The sequence below is a fragment of the Oreochromis aureus genome, linkage group 23 (assembly GCF_013358895.1).
Source record: "Oreochromis aureus strain Israel breed Guangdong linkage group 23, ZZ_aureus, whole genome shotgun sequence".
Classification (NCBI taxonomy): domain Eukaryota; kingdom Metazoa; phylum Chordata; class Actinopteri; order Cichliformes; family Cichlidae; genus Oreochromis; species Oreochromis aureus.
In genome coordinates this window covers 46,148,328-46,171,296 of record NC_052963.1, presented here as the reverse complement: position 1 = coordinate 46,171,296, position 22,969 = coordinate 46,148,328, and the positions used below count along the sequence as shown (strand labels likewise).

General features: G+C 41.7%; 2 protein-coding genes across 5 annotated transcripts; both read right to left on the bottom strand.

The window, feature by feature from the left end:
* Positions 1 to 1,403: 1,403 nt before the first annotated feature.
* Positions 1,404 to 13,860, bottom strand: LOC116324549 (chloride channel CLIC-like 1). 4 transcript variants are annotated; one of them, XM_031745194.2, is made up of 13 exons: positions 13,718 to 13,860; positions 13,457 to 13,625; positions 13,241 to 13,348; positions 11,900 to 12,010; positions 11,535 to 11,756; positions 11,270 to 11,410; positions 11,066 to 11,165; positions 10,627 to 10,724; positions 9,941 to 10,087; positions 9,243 to 9,803; positions 2,639 to 2,665; positions 2,387 to 2,443; positions 1,404 to 1,968 (listed from the first exon to the last, which is right to left on the bottom strand). In XM_031745194.2, exons 2-13 carry the CDS (start codon positions 13,583 to 13,585, stop codon positions 1,879 to 1,881), a joined length of 1,791 nt encoding a protein of 596 aa, XP_031601054.1. In that variant the 5' UTR covers positions 13,586 to 13,625; positions 13,718 to 13,860; the 3' UTR covers positions 1,404 to 1,878. The 4 variants fall into 4 exon arrangements, with proteins under 4 accessions (XP_031601054.1, XP_031601045.1, XP_031601064.1 ...); XM_031745185.2 differs by having other exon boundaries at positions 13,457 to 13,860; XM_031745204.2 differs by lacking the exon at positions 2,639 to 2,665 and having other exon boundaries at positions 13,457 to 13,860.
* Positions 13,861 to 14,386: 526 nt separating this feature from the next.
* ftsj3 (FtsJ RNA 2'-O-methyltransferase 3) lies at positions 14,387 to 22,175 on the bottom strand. Its single transcript, XM_031745226.2, has 21 exons — positions 21,965 to 22,175; positions 21,721 to 21,826; positions 21,164 to 21,210; positions 20,975 to 21,054; positions 20,736 to 20,835; positions 20,303 to 20,497; positions 20,079 to 20,194; positions 19,786 to 19,890; positions 19,585 to 19,685; positions 19,337 to 19,423; positions 19,091 to 19,237; positions 18,773 to 18,908; positions 18,459 to 18,652; positions 18,018 to 18,138; positions 17,790 to 17,871; positions 17,501 to 17,654; positions 17,227 to 17,324; positions 16,524 to 16,626; positions 15,284 to 15,467; positions 15,106 to 15,200; positions 14,387 to 15,018 (listed from the first exon to the last, which is right to left on the bottom strand). The coding sequence occupies exons 1-21, from the start codon at positions 22,029 to 22,031 to the stop codon at positions 14,760 to 14,762; spliced, it is 2,577 nt and encodes an 858-aa protein (XP_031601086.1). The 5' UTR covers positions 22,032 to 22,175; the 3' UTR covers positions 14,387 to 14,759.
* Positions 22,176 to 22,969: the final 794 nt, after the last annotated feature.

The window sequence follows — 22,969 nt, the reverse complement described above, 5'->3', positions numbered from 1 at the left end:
AAGTTTAACCATGAGGTCCAGGGTATAATTAGCCATTTTTAACTACTTTTAATTTTCCCTCTACATTTCACCTTTAAAAACTATTTACTTTGCCTTTGTTGGTATCATTCTTTTCAACACAACCTTGCGTTTACTGTAACAACCACAAATATGTTTAATGAATCATATTTCATAACTTTAAATGCAAATATAAATTGTCAATTTTAAAATCCTATGCACAAGTTTTGCAAACAACAAAGTTACTTGCAGCCGTTTACCTTTTACCCTTTTTTATAACCATATCAAACTATTTACAGAACAATCAGCTGTTCTGCATTCAATAAGATGCCACACAAATTATTTGTCCCACTCCAAAAAATAATTTCTGTCCACTATAAAGGAGAACATCACAGCCTGATACCTGCAGGTCTAACAGCAGCAGGTGTATCACTCCTGTTTCTACCTGGAGACAGCAGTCGCCTCATTGTTCTGACACACAACACAAAACTATCCACAACACTACACACTAACTACACAAGACAACACATTAACTACACACTCCAAACACGCTAAACGTCACAAATCTCGCTCTCTTTTTCTGCTTTCTTTCTCTCCCTCTCTCTCTCTCTCTCACCGTCACTCCTAAAACTTCCCCCTCTTCCTAGACAACCAAATGTCATGTTGCCATATAATTTTTTGATTGGTCGACATGGTGCATTCTTCCACCAACATGAAAGGGGTGGATTTTTTATTTGTTTGTTTTTATTTTTTGGTCATAAGCAGAGAGTGCTTGCTAGCGCTGTCCTTAGACAGTAAACATGGCGAAATGATTCAGTAAAAACGGCGCGTATATATTGTTTATCATGACTCTGGTTTTATGTGGCCTATCAACACAATTTATAAACTGGTATATATCACCTTGTTGCTTTGTCATCTTAAAGTGGTCATGTGATTGGCTTACCACGACTACTTTATTCTTCCTCAGTCAAACAGCGGCACTCATGTGATTGTTTTGCCCCCTGAGCTCCAGGTGTTGTGCCAAAAAGTGATCGTCAGCTGCAAAGTGATTGCCGCCCACGGGAGCGCGCGCAGCTGCTCAAAGCTGTAGCGCACAGATTACTTAAGAACTACTTCCGTGCAACTGATATAAGATGCGGTAAGCTGAAGACAGCTTCAACCGTCTGTTTGTTGAAAAATAGTAATGTGACCGCACGGCATTTTCTTGTTAGTAACAGTAACGGCGTTGTAACGATAGGATAGTAATTAGTTAGATTACTCGTCACTGAAAAAAGTAACGCTGTTACTTGTAACGCCGTTATTCCCATCACTGTTCATCAATGATATCTAGCAAAACCAAAATGTGTGGTAGCATTTCTTCAAAAGAATAAACATAAAAATATCTTACAGCCCAGTGACAAACAACATTAGTAATAGTGTATTTATTTCTACGTATTCAGAACTTTTCATTCCTTAAAAGTCCCCAACAGTTCCAAAAATGTGTCCTCAGTCAGGCTCTAGTTAAAAATTCAAAACATCTTTTTTAATTTGCAGCACCGACTTATTATACAGCTCGCCAAATATAGTTCCAATTTTAACAACGATTCCAAAGACACCAAAAAGCACACAGGAACACCAAACTGAGTAAACAACACTGTTCCAGCCTGGTGCTGCATGATTTCCCAAACGTTTTGCCAGTGGGAAATCAGAATTCACCAGCAAAACACAATTATCCCAAGCAGTTGTCCCTCATGGATAGCCACATACAGGTGACCGCACAGCAGCAAACAACCACACTGCGTGGTGGTAATCCCATCATCCTGTTAATTCACTTTAACACCATCTGTACATCTGTCAGTCAGATGTATTAATTATTTCCACCAAAAGATGACTGAGCACCATCTAATCCACCGCTGGACTAGTCTCCTGGACGGGAGCTTTAAAATTTTCAGAGCGTGGCAGTGAGGAGTCTTCAAGTGAGGCTTCCGGGTGCTGCAGAGAAACAGAACAGAAATGCATTACAAATTAATTACATATTAAAAAGTAGCTTTTAGCAGCAAATAATACACTCATAAAACAAAGTTTAAAATTTAGCCATTAAGAGATTTTCAACTACATAAAGATAATAATAATCACAAAACGTTAAACACATTTGGAGTTCAAAGTTATCATTTTAGTTACCACAGCGGGTAGCTCCATGCTTAATTTGATACAGCTGTTTACCCATCAGCTGTCTCCTCCTGGGATCAAACCAGGGAACTTGCAAATGTGTAAACTATACAACTATGAAGCCACTAATTATTTGCTGCAAAACGTCCTCAAATGACAAAACCAAAACGATGTAATCAAGATACAGTCGCTGACATGCACTTTATTGCTGCGCATACTGAGTGAGCTCCATCAAGCTCACCAGGGTTGAAATCCACTGTTGTTGAACAAACGTCAGTGGTGTGGTAGCAACAGCAATCTAACATATACAAAGCAGAAAAAAAGCAGTAATGATAACGCATTACTGGCTCTACATTAACAAAACTAAGACAAACTCAGCAGGTATAAAAAAAAAAAAAAAAAACACACAACAACAACAACAACAACAACAACAACAACAACAGACAAAAATGCAGGAAAAATGAAATGTTAATGTCATTAAATACTTTGTTACCAATTTATGTTGCATGTGAATAGTCACCTTCCCGTCCATGAGTGCATTAAAAAAATAAGAACAACATTAGTCTCCGTTAAAAACCACTGTTGTGTGTCTAATTTGGTTGGATGAATATTAGAGCTGCCACGATTAGTCGACTAGTCACCATTATGTCGACTATCAAAATCGTGGATGACTAATTTAATAGTCAACGCGTCGTTTGAAGCTTTGTAAGATCCCAAAGACGCAGGAATAAGTAGTAGGATTTAAGAGTGTAATAACGGACTGAAACAGAAGATGGCAGCACTGCATGTACAAGGATGCCAGCTGCCGTTAAAACCTGAAGAAGAAGAAACTGTGTCCCAGAATTCATAGCGCGGCCCTGCTCAGTTTCCAACAATGGCGGCAGCTAGTTAGTTTTAATATTACTCTTATTATTCTTTCTGGGTCACAAAATAAACGTTTAACATATTTTCAGGCGAGAATGTAGCTGTGTTAACCTCAAATATCTGCTCAGTTTATCAAGACACCACATATTTTCAAAAGCGCTCCGACGTCTTCGGAGACGTCTGTTACCCACCAGCTCGATAGCTAAGCGGGGTTCAAGGCTCACTAGAGCCGGTGAGAACACCGGACTCCTGGCAAATCGTTTTCAAACCCACCACCGTCTTTCGCTACTCAGGTTAAACATGATGTATAAGTCACTTAGATAACTTAAAATGTTATTGTTTGGCTTTTTTCAGTATTTTATTTGTTCCTGAGTAAATCGGTTTGGCTGAGATTAAAGTTATAGTTTTTACACAGCCGAATAAACGTCAAGCAGACAACTGATTATCAGAAGTGTGAGATGCTCGAGAATATACTCCGGTGTCCTGTTATATTTTAGATAGAGATGGCACGATACCACTTTTTTATGTCCGATACCGATATCATAAATTTGGATATCTGCCGATACCGATATGAATCCGATATAGTGTGTTTTTTAATCAATAAAACTGTTTTTTTAATATCTTGCTGCATTTTGTATAAGTTCATACTTGTCAATGGAAAATTATACTTAGCAGTCAGTATAAGCTTTTAATGATATAAGTTTGCATATGATAGAATACTGTATGTTGACCTTTTGATGACTTAGACTGTTGTCCACTACAAGACTGTTTTATAAATTCTTTCTCATAGCGATAATAGCTGAACAAGCAGGAAGAGGAGAGCTGGACACTTTTATCTGCGCTCCCTAACAAGAAGAGGGGCTGCGTCCTTCTGAATCTCACAACACACACACATACACCTGAACCACTCTTATCTTCACTCCCTACGCACTAACATTCCTCTGCCTATGAATAGACGTATTCACTGTTGTATTGCTTTGTATATAAATAAAGACCAGAGCGGTAACGGAGCGCGCATCACAGGGCCCCCACTCTGTTGTGAGCGTTCTGTGACCGCCCTTGCAAGTAAAGATCTACAGTGTGTCTCTCTTCACTCTTAGACTCTCAGCTGAAGAAGTGTCATTTAGAATAAATCTCTCAACAATACTCAAGTTTAAATAAACAACAACACTAAAGCAGGGCTCTAGAGACCCAATTTTTCAGTGCGACTAAAAAAAAAAATATTTGGTCGCACCGGTGCGACCAAATATTTTCGGGTAACAAAAAAAAAAAAAAAAAAAAAAAAAAAAAATCTCTGCAACTCCGTGTGGTCAACAACAGACACACATTATGCCCCTATCATGGACTAAACCAATCAGAGATAGTCAGGGGCGGGACCTCTCTGATTGGCCGTGGTCCAGTTGAAAGTGCAGGTGGAAGAGAGAGGTGAGTAGCTTGAATAAAGCGATATCAATTCATTAACGGATTCCACACAAAGACGTAAACACAGAGCGGACCCGACGCATCAGAATCAGCTTTGTCTTTCTCGGCTTTCTCACCCCACGGCCCGAACACGGACACGCTGTCGGAGCTCAGCGATTCTGATGCGTCGGGTCGGCGCTGTGTTTCCGTCTTTTTTGCGCTGATTCTGAGCTGCAGGTTTTGTCTCTCCAACCAAAATTCACCAAGCCAGCAGCAAAAGAAGCAGCAAACTACGCTTCACATGTGATCAATGTCGTCATGAATTCCCTCTGAGTTTTGCTGTTTTGCTTCCACCATGATAAAAATCACACTTCATGCACAGCTCCCTCCCTCTCTCTCTCCCTCTCTGTACTTCAAGAACAGTTTCCCGTCTCAAATCTGTTTTCTGCATTATTCATTGGCTTATTACCCACCAGTCTACTGTTGTTTACAGCGCTGTCGGCCGCTGTCTTTTTCTTCTCTTTTTCTTTTTTTCACTTAAATGACCTCGGACAAGAAAGCCTAATTTCTGCTGTTCAATACTGAAGAAATTTAAACTTCTTAAAATTATGCAAAATTGCAGAATATTGCAGAATATTTTTAAGGTTATCTGCTATAAAACCCAGACCAGGAAAATCTCCTTCATGTTTTTCTGTGTTTTATTCTCAGTTACTTTGACACAAAGGCATCTGCTGTGATGTTCACAATTCTGATGAAGTCTCATGTGTATCAGCGCTGATAAATGATCAGAATTATAATATTTCTGACTGTCTGAGGCTAAATTGAATCGAATCAGGACTTTGAGAACCGGAATCGAATGGATTATAGAAATCAGTGATGATACCCAGCCCTAGTGAGCAGCCTAGGCCTGACAGAAGTGGATGTAGCTGTGGGTAATAAGAAGAGATGAAAAGAACTATTGATAACTTTTGTGTTAAGTTAAGGCTTAAGGCTGATCCTTCTGAAATTCATAGCCATAGACACGGTGCCATCAATCTTTGAATGCTGAAAAAACAGCAGTGTATCCAGAAAACACATTATATGCTGCAATAAATGCACTGCCCAAGTGTCCCCTCTCCCCACTGCCTTTCAGCAGCAGGCAGCAGCAAACAGGTCGTCAGAGGAGCCAAGATGATGATTAAGTTTAACATTTTCTACAATATTGACAAAGCAATTTAAGCACAAGTTTGTTAGTTAATAATTTAGAAATGAATATTGTCTGTATGGACTTCCCCCCCAAAGAAAGTGCACATGTAAAACTGCGGTGTTAAGCAATGCGGTTGAAAAATTTGAGTGCGCCTAACTTTTGTGCCGGTACGCCTAAATTTTTAAAGTTAGTCTAGAGCCCTGCACTAAAGCTATTCTGTTATACCTGTATGTAAAAAATACACTGCACCCAAAATATTTCATAGGTCAGCAACACTGATCAATCTAATAAACTTAAACCTGCTCCATCCTCCCTATTCTGGTATTTTAAAGAGTACTTAGCAGAAATATTAAGCAACCTAACTAATAGGGTTGCAAACTCCCAGCAAAAAAAATAGGAAACCCCCCACCTCATGATGCTTAATCGATGTAATCAACTGTAATTTGATGCAGGGTGAAAAAGAAAATGCACAGAAATAAATTATTTTTCAAGAATAATTAAATAGATTCAACATCTTTCTTCAACACAATTGCAGACTGCACAGATGGTACCTTCCCAAAGGAAAAAGTACTATAGCTTACTAGGGTATATTAGACTTAACAGTTACTATATACAGTAATGGACTTCTATACATTTTACATCAGATTAAAACTTTGGGTGTAAGATTCAGAAAATTATTTATCAAAAGCTAGACATTTTAAATGAGAATAAGAAAGAAAAGTATGTCTTTGTGCCCCCTTTTCCCTGTTCATGCCCTATCGGCAGGGCTGGACTGGGACGAAAAATCAGCCCGGGCATTTTGACTAGAGACCGGCCCACCAGGTATTATAAGAAAAACCATAAAGCCTTTGAATGAAAACAAACGCTGTTGTCACAGTGATGTATGCTGTCCTGTTGGTATATATGTATCAATCTAATAAACTACACCATCCTCCCTATTCTGGTATTCTAAACAGTACTTAGCCGAAACCCAAAGACTGCTTGGTCGAGTTAACCTCCTGAACTATCTACAACACATGGTGGAAACCTGAAATTAAGACAGAGATGACTAGAGGTGAGACATGATCATTACTGAATATTAAAAATAATAAATGACAGATTTAAATATATTTTCATAAACTATTCATTTACCACATCAATAAACAGCATGGCAGGGAAAAATATTTTTTCTAACATGGCAGCCTTTAAAAAGTGAAAGGAGACAGAAAGACAGGTGAGAAAGAATAAAACTTAATTGACTTTTTGATGGCATTTTACACACAGTACTGGTACAAAATCTAGAAAATGTGGGAAAATACTGGCATCATATACAGTACTTATTTCTGAAGAAATTATGATGGGACCCTGAAAAAAAATTACTATGTACAATAATGGATTTCTATACATTTTACATCAGATGAAAAAGTTTGTTGTAAGATTCAGATAATTATTTAATAAAAGCATTTTAAATGAGAATAAGAAAGAAAAGTATGTCTTTGTCCCCCCTTTCCCTGTTAATGCCCTATCGGCCCCCCTGGCAACACTTTGCTAGATCCGCCCCTGCACAGGGCTGTCAGCTACTGTCAGCTGTCAGCTACTTAGAAAAGGATCCTGGTGTTAGTTGTCTCTCAGAAACAGTTCATAACTTCAACTCATTCATGTCACCTAAAAGGTAAACCTGCTTCTCCATCACCTGTTCAGCTCTGATGATTCAGTAAGGACATCTCCTGGTTTCATCTTCATGTTTCCCTCTCACCACATATCCAAACCGACATCATGACCAGCAGCTTTACAGCTGTGGCTCCAGCAAACATCAGCTGATACTAGAAATTAATATTAAATAAATTCTAACAACAGCTGATCAAGCTTAAACGTGCTGCTGTTGTTTAGCCTGACATCCGCTGGTTTCTTCTTTCTGGCACAAAGTGGGCGATAAACAAACAAGAGAGACGATCAGCTGATCATTGATCAGTTTCATGATTGAAACAACAACAGGGGAGAGAGGGAGAGAGAATGAGAGAAGAAGAAACAGCTGCAGAATAACTCCAGCTTTGTGTCTTTTTCATTCTAGCTGAAGTACGGGACAAATCGCGTTCCTTTTCAGCTCAACACGAATATTTTCTCTGAATATGAGACGATTCCATTTTTTCTGGGACGGTTGGAAACTAATTAACCTTATGAATAAAATAAATTTCAACATTGGTGACATCATAGCACCCGCCCAGCTGTATATAAACTCCGTCATGCTAGCTAGTACGCAGTACGAGTTATTGTAACTGACTGTAAAAAGTCAGCATAACGAAAATGAACTACACCTAAACTTGGTTTATATCTGACCCAGATAGACTGCAGGTCATAAGTTCTCACCTGAAGTTCAGTTCACCTGACACTCGGACCGGCGGCCGCCTCGGGGGTCTGCTCCTCCTGCCTCACCTTTCCGTCATCCACCTGCCAGCATGTTGCACCTGTTGGCCTCCACCACTTGCTAATGTTACTCAATTTGTGAAAGCTCCGCAATAGCCACTACCAAACAATTGAGTTATTTTTACACATCTCCCAGCATCTGGCCAGTCCACCACCTTTCAGTGTTTGTACCGTTACGAAAAAAAAAAGGAAAAAAAAAAAAAACCCATTGGCCCATAAAAACGAAAAATCACCATCGACCCAGTGGGCAAATGCCCGGTATGCCCGATGGCCAGTCCAGCTATGCCTATCGGCCCCCCTGGCTAAACTTTGCTAGATCCGCCCCTGCACAGTTACCAGCTGTCAGCTACGTAGAAAAGGATCCTGGTCTAGAAAGTAATATTAAATAAATTCTAACAACAGCTTATCAAGCTTAAACGTGCTGCTGTTGTTCCGCCGCTGGTTTCCTCTTTCTGGTGCAAAGTGGGCCAAAAACAAAAAAAGAGAGACGGACTCGCGACAGAAAAGCCGATCAGCTGATCATAAAGCAGTTTCATGATTGAAGTAGCAGCAGGAGAGGGAGAGAGAGAGGCAGTCGCTCCATATATCGGTTGTTAAGCTTAACGTGGGAACGCTTTACAAACATTCAGAGATGAACTTACACACTTGCTTTACTTCTCTCTGGGATAACTTCCTCGGAGATGAAATGCTGGTTTGCTAGCGAGGCTACAAATACACACAGCCGCTCTATCACGTGAGCACACTGCTCCGATGTGCTACGGTTATGAGCCGAGTTGCCGTGTCGCAAGTTTTGTGAGGTGCTTTTTTGATATTTAATGGATCGGATTACATTTTTTATTTCTCGCCGATATCCGATCCAGTAATTTACGTCAGTATCGGACCGATACCGATACGTAATATCGGATCGGTCCATCTCTAATTTTAGATAGCAAGGAGCAGACGGCTGTGTTTATTAAACTTCACCGAAACAATCTGCAAATTTCATTTAAATTTAATAAACTATCCTCTTGTCTTTATTTTTAGTTAGCACCTTAAACACTTAAAGCTGTAAGCTAATGATAGTTATATAAGAGCAGACGCGTGCTGGTGCAATAAGCTGTACATTTTATGTTTAATGGATGCATGATCTGATTAGTCGACTAATCGCAAAAATAATCGGTGACTAGTCGACTATCAAAATAATCGTTTGTGGCAGCCCTAATGAATATAAACAAAAATCTAAATAAAAAAAGGGGGGGCTCACCGCATCAACAGGCTGCACTTCTGGGAGCTCAGGTGTGAGCAGTGCAACATCTCTGTCTGGTTGATCTTGAGAAAGGTTCTCATTCCCTTTTGAAGTTTTATTCTTCGACTCAGACGAATCTGACCGAGCAGCTTTTGGCTCCGATTTGGCTTTGTTTGCACCAGCGCTGTTATCCTTTGCTGCTGGTGGCCGTTCTTCTGCTCCCTGCTGGTTTTCTGAATCTGGCTCAACAGACGGATTCTGGTCTGCCTCAGGAACTTCCTTGGCCCGCTCAGCATCCGGCTCATCCTCAGCAGTTCCTAGAGTCTCGACCCACTGCCTGTTGGGTCTCCTCTGATGCAAGTCATTCCTGTTTAATCTGGCTTCATCAGCTCTGTACCTTAGGGCATGTTGCTGTTGAGGTGCATCCCCTCCTGCAAAATGATCGCGGTCCTTGATCCTGAGGCGAGGTTGCGCTTGCGGTTGTTCCAGCTCTGGTGGTGGTGGATCCCTTCGAGGGCGGCGTAGAGGTGCCATGATGCCATGCTGGAAGGCTGCTTGCACACTTCCATACATGAACACCTGTAGAAGAGTCAAACATATATTTATATATACAAAGCAAAGACATACAATGTATTGCTTTATTAATGCGAATAATGCTGTGTATACAAAGCAAGCTCCATAATGTGAATTAATGTGAAAAAGGGGACAATTTGTACCACAACGGCGATCACGATAGTGAGCAGGACTGGAATCTGCAGGGTAACTGGTAGATCTTTGAGGAGCGCTCGAAGAAATTCACTGATTCCCTGTCCGAAGTGCTTCAGTGGCTCTGTGATGAAGGTCGTAATGGTAACGGAGATTGCCTAAAAAGGGAAGGATGTCTAGGTCATAACAAAGTCCAAGCACATACCAAGGAACACAGTTTGGGAAAACTTGGCATGGTAAAAATATATAGCAGTTAGAACAAGGTAGACTGGTTGCTGGGTAAAATCGTTGTAAAGAAGGTGCTGTACCAAAATCCTCCTGGTGACAACTTTGGTTTTTGCCACAGTGGCTGTAATTTTTGACGTTTGTCTGCAACAACTTGCCAACTAATAGCTGAGCAGTTGCACAACTTGAAAAAGTGTGACACAAACTGGAAATGGAAGCAAAAGTTGTGCTTCAGTGCTGCAGCCAAGATGTTTCAAAATGCAATTTCAAAATTTGTACTTTTTACTTCACAACTGGAGGTTGTCGTATGGTCGTGGGCAGTGTGTGACTGGCAACTTATTTGCTCACTTCTACGCTGTCAACATGTTTGTCACATTTCCAAAATGGCAGCCAAATTAAAACCACGTGTTTAGTGGTGATGTGTCCGCAAAACCTCAATAACCCTTAACAGACATTCCAAAGAGTGGCCTACCTTGGTTGGAGGTACCAACAGGATGGGATTAACCATAAGAACTTCATAGTATCTCTTACAAGGGTCATCTTGAAGAGTCCAGGTGCTTCTAAACCACTCTGCAGGATACCAAATACAGGTCCAAGCTTAGGCAGACGTTATGAGCCAAATACGCTTAATATATGCAAAACAGCAATGCTGGAGTCTAAAACTGTTAAAGCAGCTGAGACTTCAGAGTTTGCACAATGACTCCACAGGGACTTAAATTCCTCTCCATCTCATGGCTGTGCAGTGAAACGTATTTCAAAATGATATTTAATACACTCTAAAAAATATTTAATACGCTCTAAAAAATATTTAATACGCTCTAAAAAGGAATGTTTTTCTCAGCCAGTTAATATTTTAGATCCAGGAGGTTTTCACAGAATGCCGTGACTGTTCGTGCTTGGTGATTGCATACCTTTCAAACTGTCACTCCAGTCAATTTTCTTCACCCCAGTGCATTTTGCATTAAAGCCCTCCATCTTCACTATATTATTTTGATGCTCAGCAAAGGCAATCTGAACAAAATATACATATTTATTAAAAACATTGTATTTTACAATCAAAGCACTGAATTACAGCTAAACTGAAACCACTGAAAACTGCAGGAGCTCCTATTTACCTTGTACAGGTAGAACCAGTTCCAGATAATACTAACGAAGAAGCAGACGGCAAACAGTCGTCGGAACTGCACAAACCAGGAGATCGTTGTCCACAGTTCGGTGCTGATAATGGCTACTATAATCAGGATAAATGACCCGATCTGGAGGAGAGAGCAGAGTACAGTTTGAGTGGTTACAGAAAATAGAAACCATTAAAGCACAGCAGAAGCATTAAGACGAGTCAGAATAGAAGGAGACCAGAGGTAAAAACTACTAAAAACTTACTTTTAATACTGTGTCCAGCTCCACCCCAAAGGTGTCTTCAAATCGCCACTTCCAGGCCTCATAATCATGCGGTTTAAGGTCCACGAGTATCTGACTAATGGCATTGTCCAGGGCGCCTGTTCTCCATCTGTCTTCACCCTCCAGAAGTGTCTGGATCTCTGTCATGGCTTGTTTGGACAGTTTGACTTTGGCATCATAAAAGACATCTGTGGAATCACTGGGCTGGGGAGAAATTAGAGCAAGTGTCTTAAAATTGCAATATTTATGACACTTGGCCAATTACTGAACCAGAGAATAAAAATTATGGCACAATATGTTCAACTAAAATCTCATAATTCACCATAAAACATGAGATGACCACCTACCACACCCACTCTTTGTATTTCCTTCAACAGTCTGCTCAGAAATCGCTTGAACACTGGACTGCATGTTGGCTGTTGTGAGATGAGCTTGATCGTCTTCTTTTGATCTTCATTCTGAATGAAGGAAAAGCAGAATATCTGAAGCGCCTGCACGGAATACATTTGTTTCCCAGTCCAAGCTTCAGGGTTTATGGGAAAGACCAGTGGTCCTGTTTTAAGGCAATGCAAGTCACTGTATATCCAATGTCACCAGCAACTCCACACTGTATAAACACTCAACACAAAGTATAAAATCCCAATACTGTAATCAGCTGACATCCTTTCTGCTTGAATACATCTGCTAAAGTTCAAACTGAGCATCTGAATGGAGAAGAAAGGGGAGTTTGAACATGGTGTGGTTGTTGGTAACAGACAGGCTGGTTCGAGTATTTCAGACACTTCTGATCTACTGAGATTTCCCCACACAACCATCTCTAGTGTTTACAGAAAATGATCTGAAACAGAGAAAATATCCAGTGAAGGAGTCTTTGTCTGAGAAGAATGGCCAAACTGCTTTGAGCTGATAGGACTGCAACAAATAACCACTTATTACAACCAAGGTATGCAGAAGAGCATCTCTGAAAGCACAAGCCAACTGTTGCCTTTTAAAGACTGGTGAGGTTGGTGGTGGTGGTGGTGTAACGATATGAAGGATATCTTCTTGGCACACTTCGCCATCATTTAAACATCTCAGCCTACCCGAGTCTTGTTGCTGACCCACTGATGGCTGTTCTAGAAGTAGTAACAAAACTCAAATCATGTATAATTAGTTTCTTGTGAGTGCACATGTATACATAAAATGTGACTGAATGTGATAGGCAAACTATGTGATGATACCATAGTAACAGCCTGACTTTTACTATGGTAATGTCCTGATACTCTTGATGGTCCAGTATCTGTAAGTCTGACTCTAATTAATAGAAAGGGAGAGGCTTAGAGTGCTGCTAGTCCTATCCCTGATCCTCAGATCATACTTTAGTTTCTTTTTAGAGGCTACATTTCAAAAGTCCCTCAGAAAAAAACTTTCCAGACTCCTTAAACCTTCCACACAATTCTGTTTAAAAAGGTACATGAAATTGTTTTCTAAGCTTGAACACAGAGCTTGACTCAGGAGTGTAAAACGTGTCAACAATTGTGCTAACAATGAGAAGAAAGTAATAAGCCTGGAGCCATACTGTTAGACAAATTGGAAATTGTTTTTCAGTTCTACACCTTCAATTAACTCATTCAATTTGAACGGGGGAAAACTTACGTTTTGAAAATATGAATATGCATTGTGCCTGATTTCTTATTCAAAACACCAACCTGTTTCTGTAAGTCCTCCATTTGCTCTTTGCAGGACGTCAGCTCGGTCTGGCTGGAGTCCTGATTGTACTCTCTTCTTTTAGTGCCCACGTTGTCATAGCTTGCTGGCTGCGATGCAAATACACACTCTTAGTGTCAGAGCTGGACAACACAACGTCTTCACAGCGATCAGAACCGTGTCAAATGTAGCTGGGTCAGAGTAAACAATCTCCCAACCTCAGTAGGCTTCCTCATCGTTTTGGTGCTAGCATCGTAGTTGAGCATATCGTAAGGGTCGAGCCACTCGTCCTCCTGCTGGCCCACGGCAGTGAGCGACAGGCTCCACAACAAAGCAATAAAGAACATCCTGGCCGGGAGAAGACAGGCTGCTAACCAGAGTTAGATCCTTGACAGTGAAAGCAAGCACAGGTGTGCACAACTTTAGCTAGCAACGTTAGCTAAGTTTAAAGCTAATTTTTAAAGCAACTTTAGACTCACTGAATAAAACGTGACGTTTAAGGTAATATGACAGGTTGAGGCGTGGGTCACATATTAAAACTAAACCGTCTATACTGAACAAAACAACATAACAGACCTTTCTACAAAAGGAACCGCTTTACTGAACCGCGTGACCCAATTTAAGTTTGAAGGCTCATGGGTAATGTAGTTTTGGGGGGGGGGGGGAAACAGTCCATTTTGGTAAAGCCGTAGTATTGATATTAAAAATCAGCTCAACCACACATGCAACTTCATAAGTAAACATACAGGAGCATTTTTTACAATTACACATAAACTGAAATACAGATAAAGTATCAGGTACTAGAAATCCTAATAAGTGCTTGAGCAGATTTGCTTTCTTACACTTGCATTGATGCACACAATTTGGTAATAGAAATTTTAAAAATGTAGTTTATTTATTTAGGTCACAGCAGCGTTAGTGTTTCTGCAGCATCCAGCATGACCGAGGACACTGAGCAGATGTTTCTGTGATAGGTCAGACTTCAGGAAGTACTCGCACCTTTTTGAAATAGAAAAGAGGTCGTTCATCAGGTTGTGTTTGCTTCCTGCTTGGCCTGTGCAGTCTAAGACAGATGTTTTTGCACTTTTATAACTGTGGCTGCATTAGACAAATGTTTTTTTTTTTTTTAAAAATGCTTGAACAACCAATCTGAACAAAAACTTTATTGCAAAGATTGGTATTTACATGAGACAAACATTTATCAATAAACTTTTATTGCATTTTACAGTTAAGCTGTTCAGTGAATCCTCTTCCTTTGAGGGGTTCAAGGCAAATCAGCTACATCTTCACAAAGACGTATACATAAAACCTGGATGTCATATCATCCAGACATGTCTGAGGTCTCCAGGTCTTTAAGAAATCCAGCAAAGGTTCCAAAACAGAGACTCAAGTTTATTTTGTCTGTGATACAGGAGCCAAAACTGAACCATCTTAGTTCACCAAGCTCCACAAATGCTCAGTTATAACACAAGTCCAGGGAGTTGAATAATAATAACGAAAAGCAGAAACTCAAATGCATTTTCATTTTCGCCCTTTGCCACTCTTCACCCCTCCTTTGCCACCCTTAGCCTGTCGTCCCTTTCCGCGCTTTCCTTTGCCTCCTTTAGCGTGTTGTTCCTTTCTCTGCATTCCCCGCAAATCTTTCTTCATGCGCCCGTCCACCACCTTGAAGACTCCTTTGACACCAGGAGGCCGTCTCACCTTCTTCCCAGCGCCCTTTTTGCTCACAACGTATGTTACTTCTCTCTTTTCTTTCCCCAAGCCGGCTTTCTTGTATATACTGAACGAAACACAAACAGTATTGAAATTTTCTCCTGGGTAAAACAGTCAGTTTCGTCTTCGCAGCCCCACAGATGTGACAACATACCTCTTCAGCTGAGCCATCTTCTCCCTCTCAGAGATGTCCACTGTGTTGACAACCGCTTCTGCTTTCTTCTTGGCCTGCTCCATTTTTTTCAACGTCTTGAAAAGAAACGGCGGAATTAATACATTCGGAAATACATAGATTACTTCCCAATAAGCTCCTCAGGCTACAAGTGTTTTACCCTTCTCTTCTTCCTGGCCTTGGCCTCAGCAACTCGTTTGATTGGCCGAGCATTGATCTCCTTCCATTTTTGTTTGTATTCCTCCACCATCTCCTTGGTGACCGGCACCGGCCTCTTCCGGTGTTTCCGTTCATCATCGAGGAACCACTCCGGTACTTCCCACGGCTCGTCGGAGGTGGCGAACCTGAAATGGCATACACAAGGTGTTATTCGTGATCTTCACTCATTCCAGCAGGTTTAAGCCTTACTTGTCGAAAACAAATGTTAACCCGAGTATATGCATCGTTAGATGCAATCAGCAATCTGAAAGGCAGATTCTTTTCGATTAGTACCTATTGGGATTGGCTCAGCAAAGTTTTAGGTCATAGTACCCGGTACCACTGCTCGACTGGGGTTCCAAGCAATCCGAGCAGGTACTAAAATGTGACGCCGTCAGAGTGCGTGCCACCAATTAGCTGGTCAGTGGCGTCACTCGACGAGTCGTGAGAGCGTCTCCTTCCAAAAAAATCAAAACTGCCCTTTTTGAAACCCGAAATGGCTACAAAAAAAAAAAAACCAACGCCATGGTCCCAGAGTCTGCCGAAAAGCCACAGATGGAGCACCAGGTATTAGGGCTGTGCCATTTGACCAAAATCTCCTTATAACAATTTCTCATCCCGACAACGATATAAATCATAAAACGGCGCATTTTCTGTAAATTCTGTGAATCTCGGGCAACTCGACCTGTGTGAAGTGTGGGCGTCGTGCACCTGGAGTCGAGTGTTTTGACCGATACATAAAACTATATTTTTTTTAGACATAAGTTGTAACGGCCACCATTTTCTTCTTGAGTATTTATTACACGGCGTGCTGCAGGGAAAAGCCTGTTCTAACATTTGAGCCTAAGGTTTCTTTTGACCACCTGACGGCTCTTTTCTTCTCATCCATAAACCCTCTCCACACTCCTTCACGTGATTCTTGCGTAGGTGGTAGAAGAGAAAAACAAGATACTGCCGTATACGGGGTTTTTTGTGACACCACGAAACAAACAATAGCGCGTAACATGAAGCCACAGATATTTTCATGTCGTCATCCAACATATTTCATCATATAGAACAGCCCTCCCAAGTGTATCAACACTTTGACATCCACCTTTGTTATAGCGTTCGTGTCACAGGACGCTCAGCAGCATTGCTATGATGACAACCATGCACATTTGCTAGTTCTGGATTGTAATGGAAAAAAGATCCAAAGCACACACCTGTGGAAGGAGCTGTCCACCAGGTCCCTTGCCCTCTTCTTAGATGTAGCGATCTGAGCGCCGAGTGCCAGGCCTTCTGGACTCAGGATTCTAGCTTTCTTACCTAAAGAAACAGTCAGTCATCCAGAGTTACACACACAAACACACACACAGGCTAAAAACAGAATATAAGCTCTAAAGCATGAGATAGGACATATAGACATATCAAATATTGCTGAGATGCAATGGTGCATGTTATTTAACTTAAGAGCACTTTTATTGGAAACCATGCGGGTTATTCAAATGAGTTTTCAACCCAGCTGTGGCAGCAGCAGTGCAATACTTCAGGTTACAAAAGAGTTGAGAGGTGCAACACCAAAATGGATGGGTGCCAGCACGCAGCACCGTGCAACAGGGGGCGCTCACCAAGCATGAAAACTGACTGACTCTTCCTGAAGATGGCAGACTAAAGGTTCACCACTGAGTGCAAAGATGCACTGAGGAAGAGTTTCAGCACTCGAAAACTGACAAGCAAACAATTTAGAAGATTGGAGAATTATGTGATGCCTGGCAAAAGCATAGTTTCTTTGCAGGGCTTCAAACATAGGCCATAAGATGAGCTCTGTCAATTGTTCTGTGCATAAATAAAGAAATGTCTATATGTGACATTTAGATGATGACAAGAAGTGTTTGGGGATGCTGACGACCTCACTGTCATACTCACTGGTACTTTCGACAGGAACAACCTGGAAGTCGTTGTCATCTTCGACCTCTACTGATACTCCACCAGCCCCCCGGGCCTGCTTCATTCTGGTAATCTCCCTAAAAGGAAACCGATGAACATGTTACCTGTATATTAGCATTAGTTCATCTGCTGTTAAGAACAGTTTTGAGAACTTGGAAATATTGCAGATTTCTTTTCAGTTAGGCGATCAAAGTAAGCTTATTAATTATGTAACACACTGGGCTAAAGAGAGCCACACTTAATGAGCTTTTACGTTTCATCATCGCTGCTGTCATCCGAGTCACTGTCACTCTCCTCTCCAGCTTCCAGTGACGGTCCCGCCTTTTCCTCCTCTGGCAGAGCAGCTTCTTGCTGCTCCTCCTCCTCCTCCTCTATGTCTTCCTCAGCTTTCCTCTTTTTGCCTTTTCCTAGAAGTAAGAATACATACAAGGATAGCTACTAGCCCCTCACAAACACAATTTCATTTAAAGCTGTGAAAAATAACATGTATGTGAACGTGTGAGTGTGAAGACATGAACACGAGGAGGAGAAACACTTCACACCTGACTGTTTAGTCCGGAGCCACTCTGTCTGTTTGAGCTCGCTCTCTGCATCTCCTTCGAGGCCGATCTCAGAGAAGATGCCCTACGGGTACAACATCAGCACATTTACACACAAAGCACCGTGAAAGATCAGCAATAAAGTAGGAAGCAGGTGCCACATCACACAGTGAAAGGTGCATCAGAAGAATACCTGAGCTTTAGATGTTGCGTTATGAGTCAAACACATACCTTGCTGAACCACAGGTCGGCCTGTCGCTCCATCTTCTCATCTTTTCCCTCTAGCTCCACCACCAAGCCACCATCCTGCTCTTCATCCTCCTCCTCCTCCTCTTGGTTGGTAAACTTTACTCTGAAAACCACAGAAATGAATCGTGAACTTGAAGCTCTTCTAGAAAGGTTGGGCATTCTTTCTGGTAAAAAAATAAATAAACAGACTTAAGCTTCCAGGGAAAAACAGTAAGCATCAACCTTGTGAAATGACAATAACAATTCTAGTAAATCAGTCTAGTTTGAGACCAACTCTGCTAAAAAAAAAAAATAATCATTTGTACTCACTGAACATGCATACATGCTATTCAGTGCTTAACACCTTTCTAAAGAGAACTCCTACAGAGCCAGGCACCACATCACCAGTACCTCAGAGTGCTTTTGCTCTGAATGGCCTCTTACTTCTTTTTTGGTGCTTTCTTTTCCAGCTCCTTTTGTCGCCGTTCCACCTCTTCCAGATCCTCGTCATCCAAATCAGATGCCAGTGACATTTTATCTGCATCATCGCCATCTTCATCGGAGAGGTGAAAATCATCGTCTTCATCTACCAGAGTGTCCGCTGTCTGCATGTCCCCCTTTGATATGTCAGCAAGCACCTGAGGGACCAAGAAATTAACATGAAGCCACTTCTCAGTGATAAAGCTCGTGGTACTTGAACTCAGCGGTATTCTGATCTTGAGTTTTGGTGCTTTTGGGAAGCAGCGTGTGACGTTTACCTTTTTCTTCTTGATGGAGACGAGAGAGAACAAGGACGAGTCCTCAGTGGAGGCGATGGACACACCCGGTAGATCCATCTTCAGCTCCACTCTCTCTCTCTGCTTCCGCTGCTCCTTCAGCAGTTTCCTCTTCTTCCTGCCAAATCAGCAAGAGAGTTTCTTGGTTTGCCCCTACAACTGCATCCGTGGTAAAAGCTAAGAGAGGTGAAACTAAAAGTAAAGTGTTGCTTCTCTTTAGGCGAGATGCACCTATCAAGACAAAGTAGGAAAGATGAGGATTTAATCTCACCGAAAACACAAAACTAAAGCGGTTCATACCGTTTGAGCTCAGCCACCTCCTCAGCTTTCAGCTCTGTCAGCTTTTTCACCATTTCTTCCTCCTCGTTGTCCTCACCCTCCTCCTCTTCATCCTCCTTCTTTCCTGCTTCTTCCTCTGAATCGCTCCTTTCTTCATCCGAGCTTAAGCTAAAAACAATGTAGAGATGATTTATGTGTGACACACTTTAACAAAGATTTAATATTTAAATTGCTTTTTCTTTTCTTTTTCTTTTTTTTTTTTTAAACCTGATCTCCTGGTCGAGCTGCTTAGCCTCATCTTTCAGTTTCTTAGCTAGGTATCTCCTCAGCTTGGACCTCCAGTTCAGCAGCAGGCTGCAAACGTGAGAAAAGACATGCAAACACGGCCCGTGTTAACAGCACTTCATGCTACAACACGTTCTCACACCATCTGATGTATGTGATGTGCAAGCACAGTAAAGTAGCAGCAGCTTACTAAAGCACAAACATGGCGAGTGAGAGATGGAAAAGCTCACCGGAGTTCTTTGCGGCCCAGGACTTTGATGTCACGACAACACTCCTTTATTTCATTGCTGGTTGCTGAGTGAAACTCCAGATCAGGATTGTTGAAGGTGATCTGAATGAGACAGAGCAAGAAAAGCACGAGTTTTCTTCTTATTCTTAACAGGACTGTCCCCCCCCCCCCCAAACACACACACAAACAAAAAAAAGCTCACCTCACTGGCTTTTCCCAGAAAGTCGACTGGGTTCTCAGCTTTCAGAAAATCGGTCACCGTGAAACTGTGGTAGAGCGTCAGATCTCCATCTGTATATCCCTCCGCCTGCAACAGAAGAAGAGCTGCTTCATCACTGATGGTTCATTTCTGGGCTCAAATGTGACTTAAAGTAAGTCTTAAACCTTGTGACTGATAAATAAAACAAAGTGTTTAAAAGCTAAAAATTTCATACCAGGCAATCACAGCCAGATCTGACATGCTTATTGTGACCAAACACTTGTCAGTATACATGCCTTTGGCTTCTTTACAGGGATCAGCTCCTTCACAGTTTTGGCCTGCACCTCCACCTCTTTGAATGCATACTTGGGGTCAAAGAACTTGCTGTCGATTTTGTCCGGGGCAACAAAACCTGATGATGACAATGGGGGAGGTTTAGGTGAGGTTTAGTCAAGAACAAGGTCAAAATTAAGGTCATTATTTATTGTCTTCAAAAAGCAAATGAAATAATGACACCGACCCTGACAGATGACAAAGATCTCAGCAGACTCATTCCTGGATGCCTGCGGTTTGGTGGCCTGCACCTTCTTGAAGAACTGCTGGAAGATCCAGAGCAGAGGCTGGTAGTCTTTGGAACGAAACACCTTGGTGACAAAGGTGCCTCCTTTGGTAAGAAACTCACAGGCCAACTTCAGAGCCATGAGAGTCAGGTGAGCTGTGGGTGAAAAAGGGAGGATTTCAAAATTAGATTTAAATACCAAATACTGTGGAAAATGGACATGAACTTAAGTAGTTTAGGCACAACAGAGACACAAAATCAAAGAGTGGTAAGGATGTATCAAAAAAGAACCCCTTACAATCCTTATCAACCAAATTAAATAATTTTTGGACATATTGTGCGAATGCTGTTTTACTGCAGTCTGATCTCTAGACGTTTTTTTCTCTTGACTCACCTTGGGAAAAGGCATCGTGCTGCCAGTTAGCTCCCACATTTGGGGCTCCATCGTTTAACACAACATCCACTTTCCAAGTCTGAAGCTCCTTTCTGAGAGCCTGTACAACGGAAAGAGTGTCTCATCAGTTAAAACCATGTCACAAACACAGCGTTGGCTGTCCACATCTCTACTGTTGAAATATCATCTCTGATTTTATGTTTCTTCAGTGATGCTGTGAACAGCAGCAGCTTTCTCACCTGTCTGCATTTCTCAGTGGTGATGTCTTCTTGAAGTGTCACCACGTTGGGGATGGGTTTAATGGGGACCAAGTCAACACCTGAGAAGAAGAAACCACTCTTACGGGGAAGTATTGCCACACGCATTACAGCTGCTTTAGAAGCATAACAGAAACAGAGCCATTTATCATTGGAGAAATTTGTACTCACCGATAATCAGACTTGAAACAGGCATAAACTTAGACGCTACCTGCAACCTGGAAAAGGAGATTTTGAATTCAACTTTAATTATTTTGCATAGTACAAATCACTCATTTATCCGTTTTTCACTTCCGTCATTACATATTGTACCGTATTGTCATTTCTGTAAGGCTCGTGGATTTTATCTTGTAATCACAGCAAAAGAAAGTCTGTGATTATAGTGAGCCAGAGTCGTGCTCACTAGAGAGGAGGTCAAGCTTGGTCACACACGGTCCTAAGTTAATGCAACTTTACACAAACTGCAACTGTACAATCACCAGTCAGCTCCTCTTCACTGACTTTCTCCCCCTGACACTTCTGTCAACGTGGTCGCTCTTTTCTCTTCTCTCTGTCCCTGACTCAGCTGCCACTTGTTATAACAAAGACCTTTGGTGACCGTTCACATGTGACAGAAGCGAATGACCAAAGACTGCAAAGTGGTCTACTGGCCAGCTTCCCCCCAGAGGGTTTACTTCTTTTCCTTTTGTTACCACACACGACGGCATGTCTGGTGACGGGATGCTTACCACCCTCCAGGTGCAGCGCACAGATCCACCAGAGCTCGGGCTTTCTGCAGAAACTGGAACTTACGGTTAAGCTGGATCAATTTGAAGGAGGAACGAGAGCGATAACCTAAAAATTACACAAAAAAAGGAGATTTAAAAGATTGCCAAAAGTCTGCAACCCACAACTTTATATCGATCGGAGCTTCAGCCTGCTAATGCTAATATCACGACAGTCTCGAGCTCGTGTTGTTTTCCGGTACTCTACCTGTTTCTTTGGCCAGGTGGTAGAATTTATCTTTCCGGGTCTTTCCGACCTTAAGTTTCTTCCCCATATTTGCTGCTTTACTTTTACGCCGGACCTTAACACACAGATATGTCACACACTCAAAACACCCCTCTGCCTATGAAAACAGCACGTGTACACGTGCCGGCGCAGGACTACGACGTCACACTTCTTCTTCTTCTTCTTCGGATTTGTTTGTTAGTTTCGCGCATGTTCCGCCACCTGCTGTTAACAACACATTACTACGATATCTTAAATAAAATGCATTCATTATTATTATTATTAGGGCCCGAGCACCGAGAGTGCGAAGGCCCTATTGTATCTGCTCTGTTTATTATTATTAGGGCCCGAGCACTGAGAGTGCGAAGGCCCTATTGTATCTGCTCCGTTTCTTATTATTATTATTATTATTATTATTATTATTATTCAGGCAAAAGAAGGGCCTTTTTGAGGGCTTTAACATGCTCGAAAACTCTTGGAATTTTGCACACATGCCAGGTCTGGTGAAAAATTTTGTATTTTAATGGTTTTACATATGAGCACTGGGAAATGGCTCTGTAGCGCCACCTATGCCTTGTTAAATGCAGCCCTACAAACACATCGTTTTAGCTACATGTATGAAATTTGGCACACATGTGTATCATGCCAAGACGAACAAAAAAGTCTGTGGGACCATTGACGCAAACCCAACAGGAAGTCCGCCATTTGGAAGTGAACGTGACATTTTGGCTCTAATTTTGCCATTTCCATGCCTCGAACTTTTGCGAACTCCTCATTGGAATTTCATCGTACAAGCTTCATATTTGGTCAGTGTCAACTACACACCTGGGCCATGTTAAATTGCGGAGCTTTTGAGTTTTCGGGATACGGTGAGGCCGTGGCGCCACGGCGAATTTCGATGACTCGCCATGAAAATCTTATTGCCTCTCTTTCTGTCATACATTGTCCGACCTTGACCAAAGTGGACACATATGATAAGGCTCCACC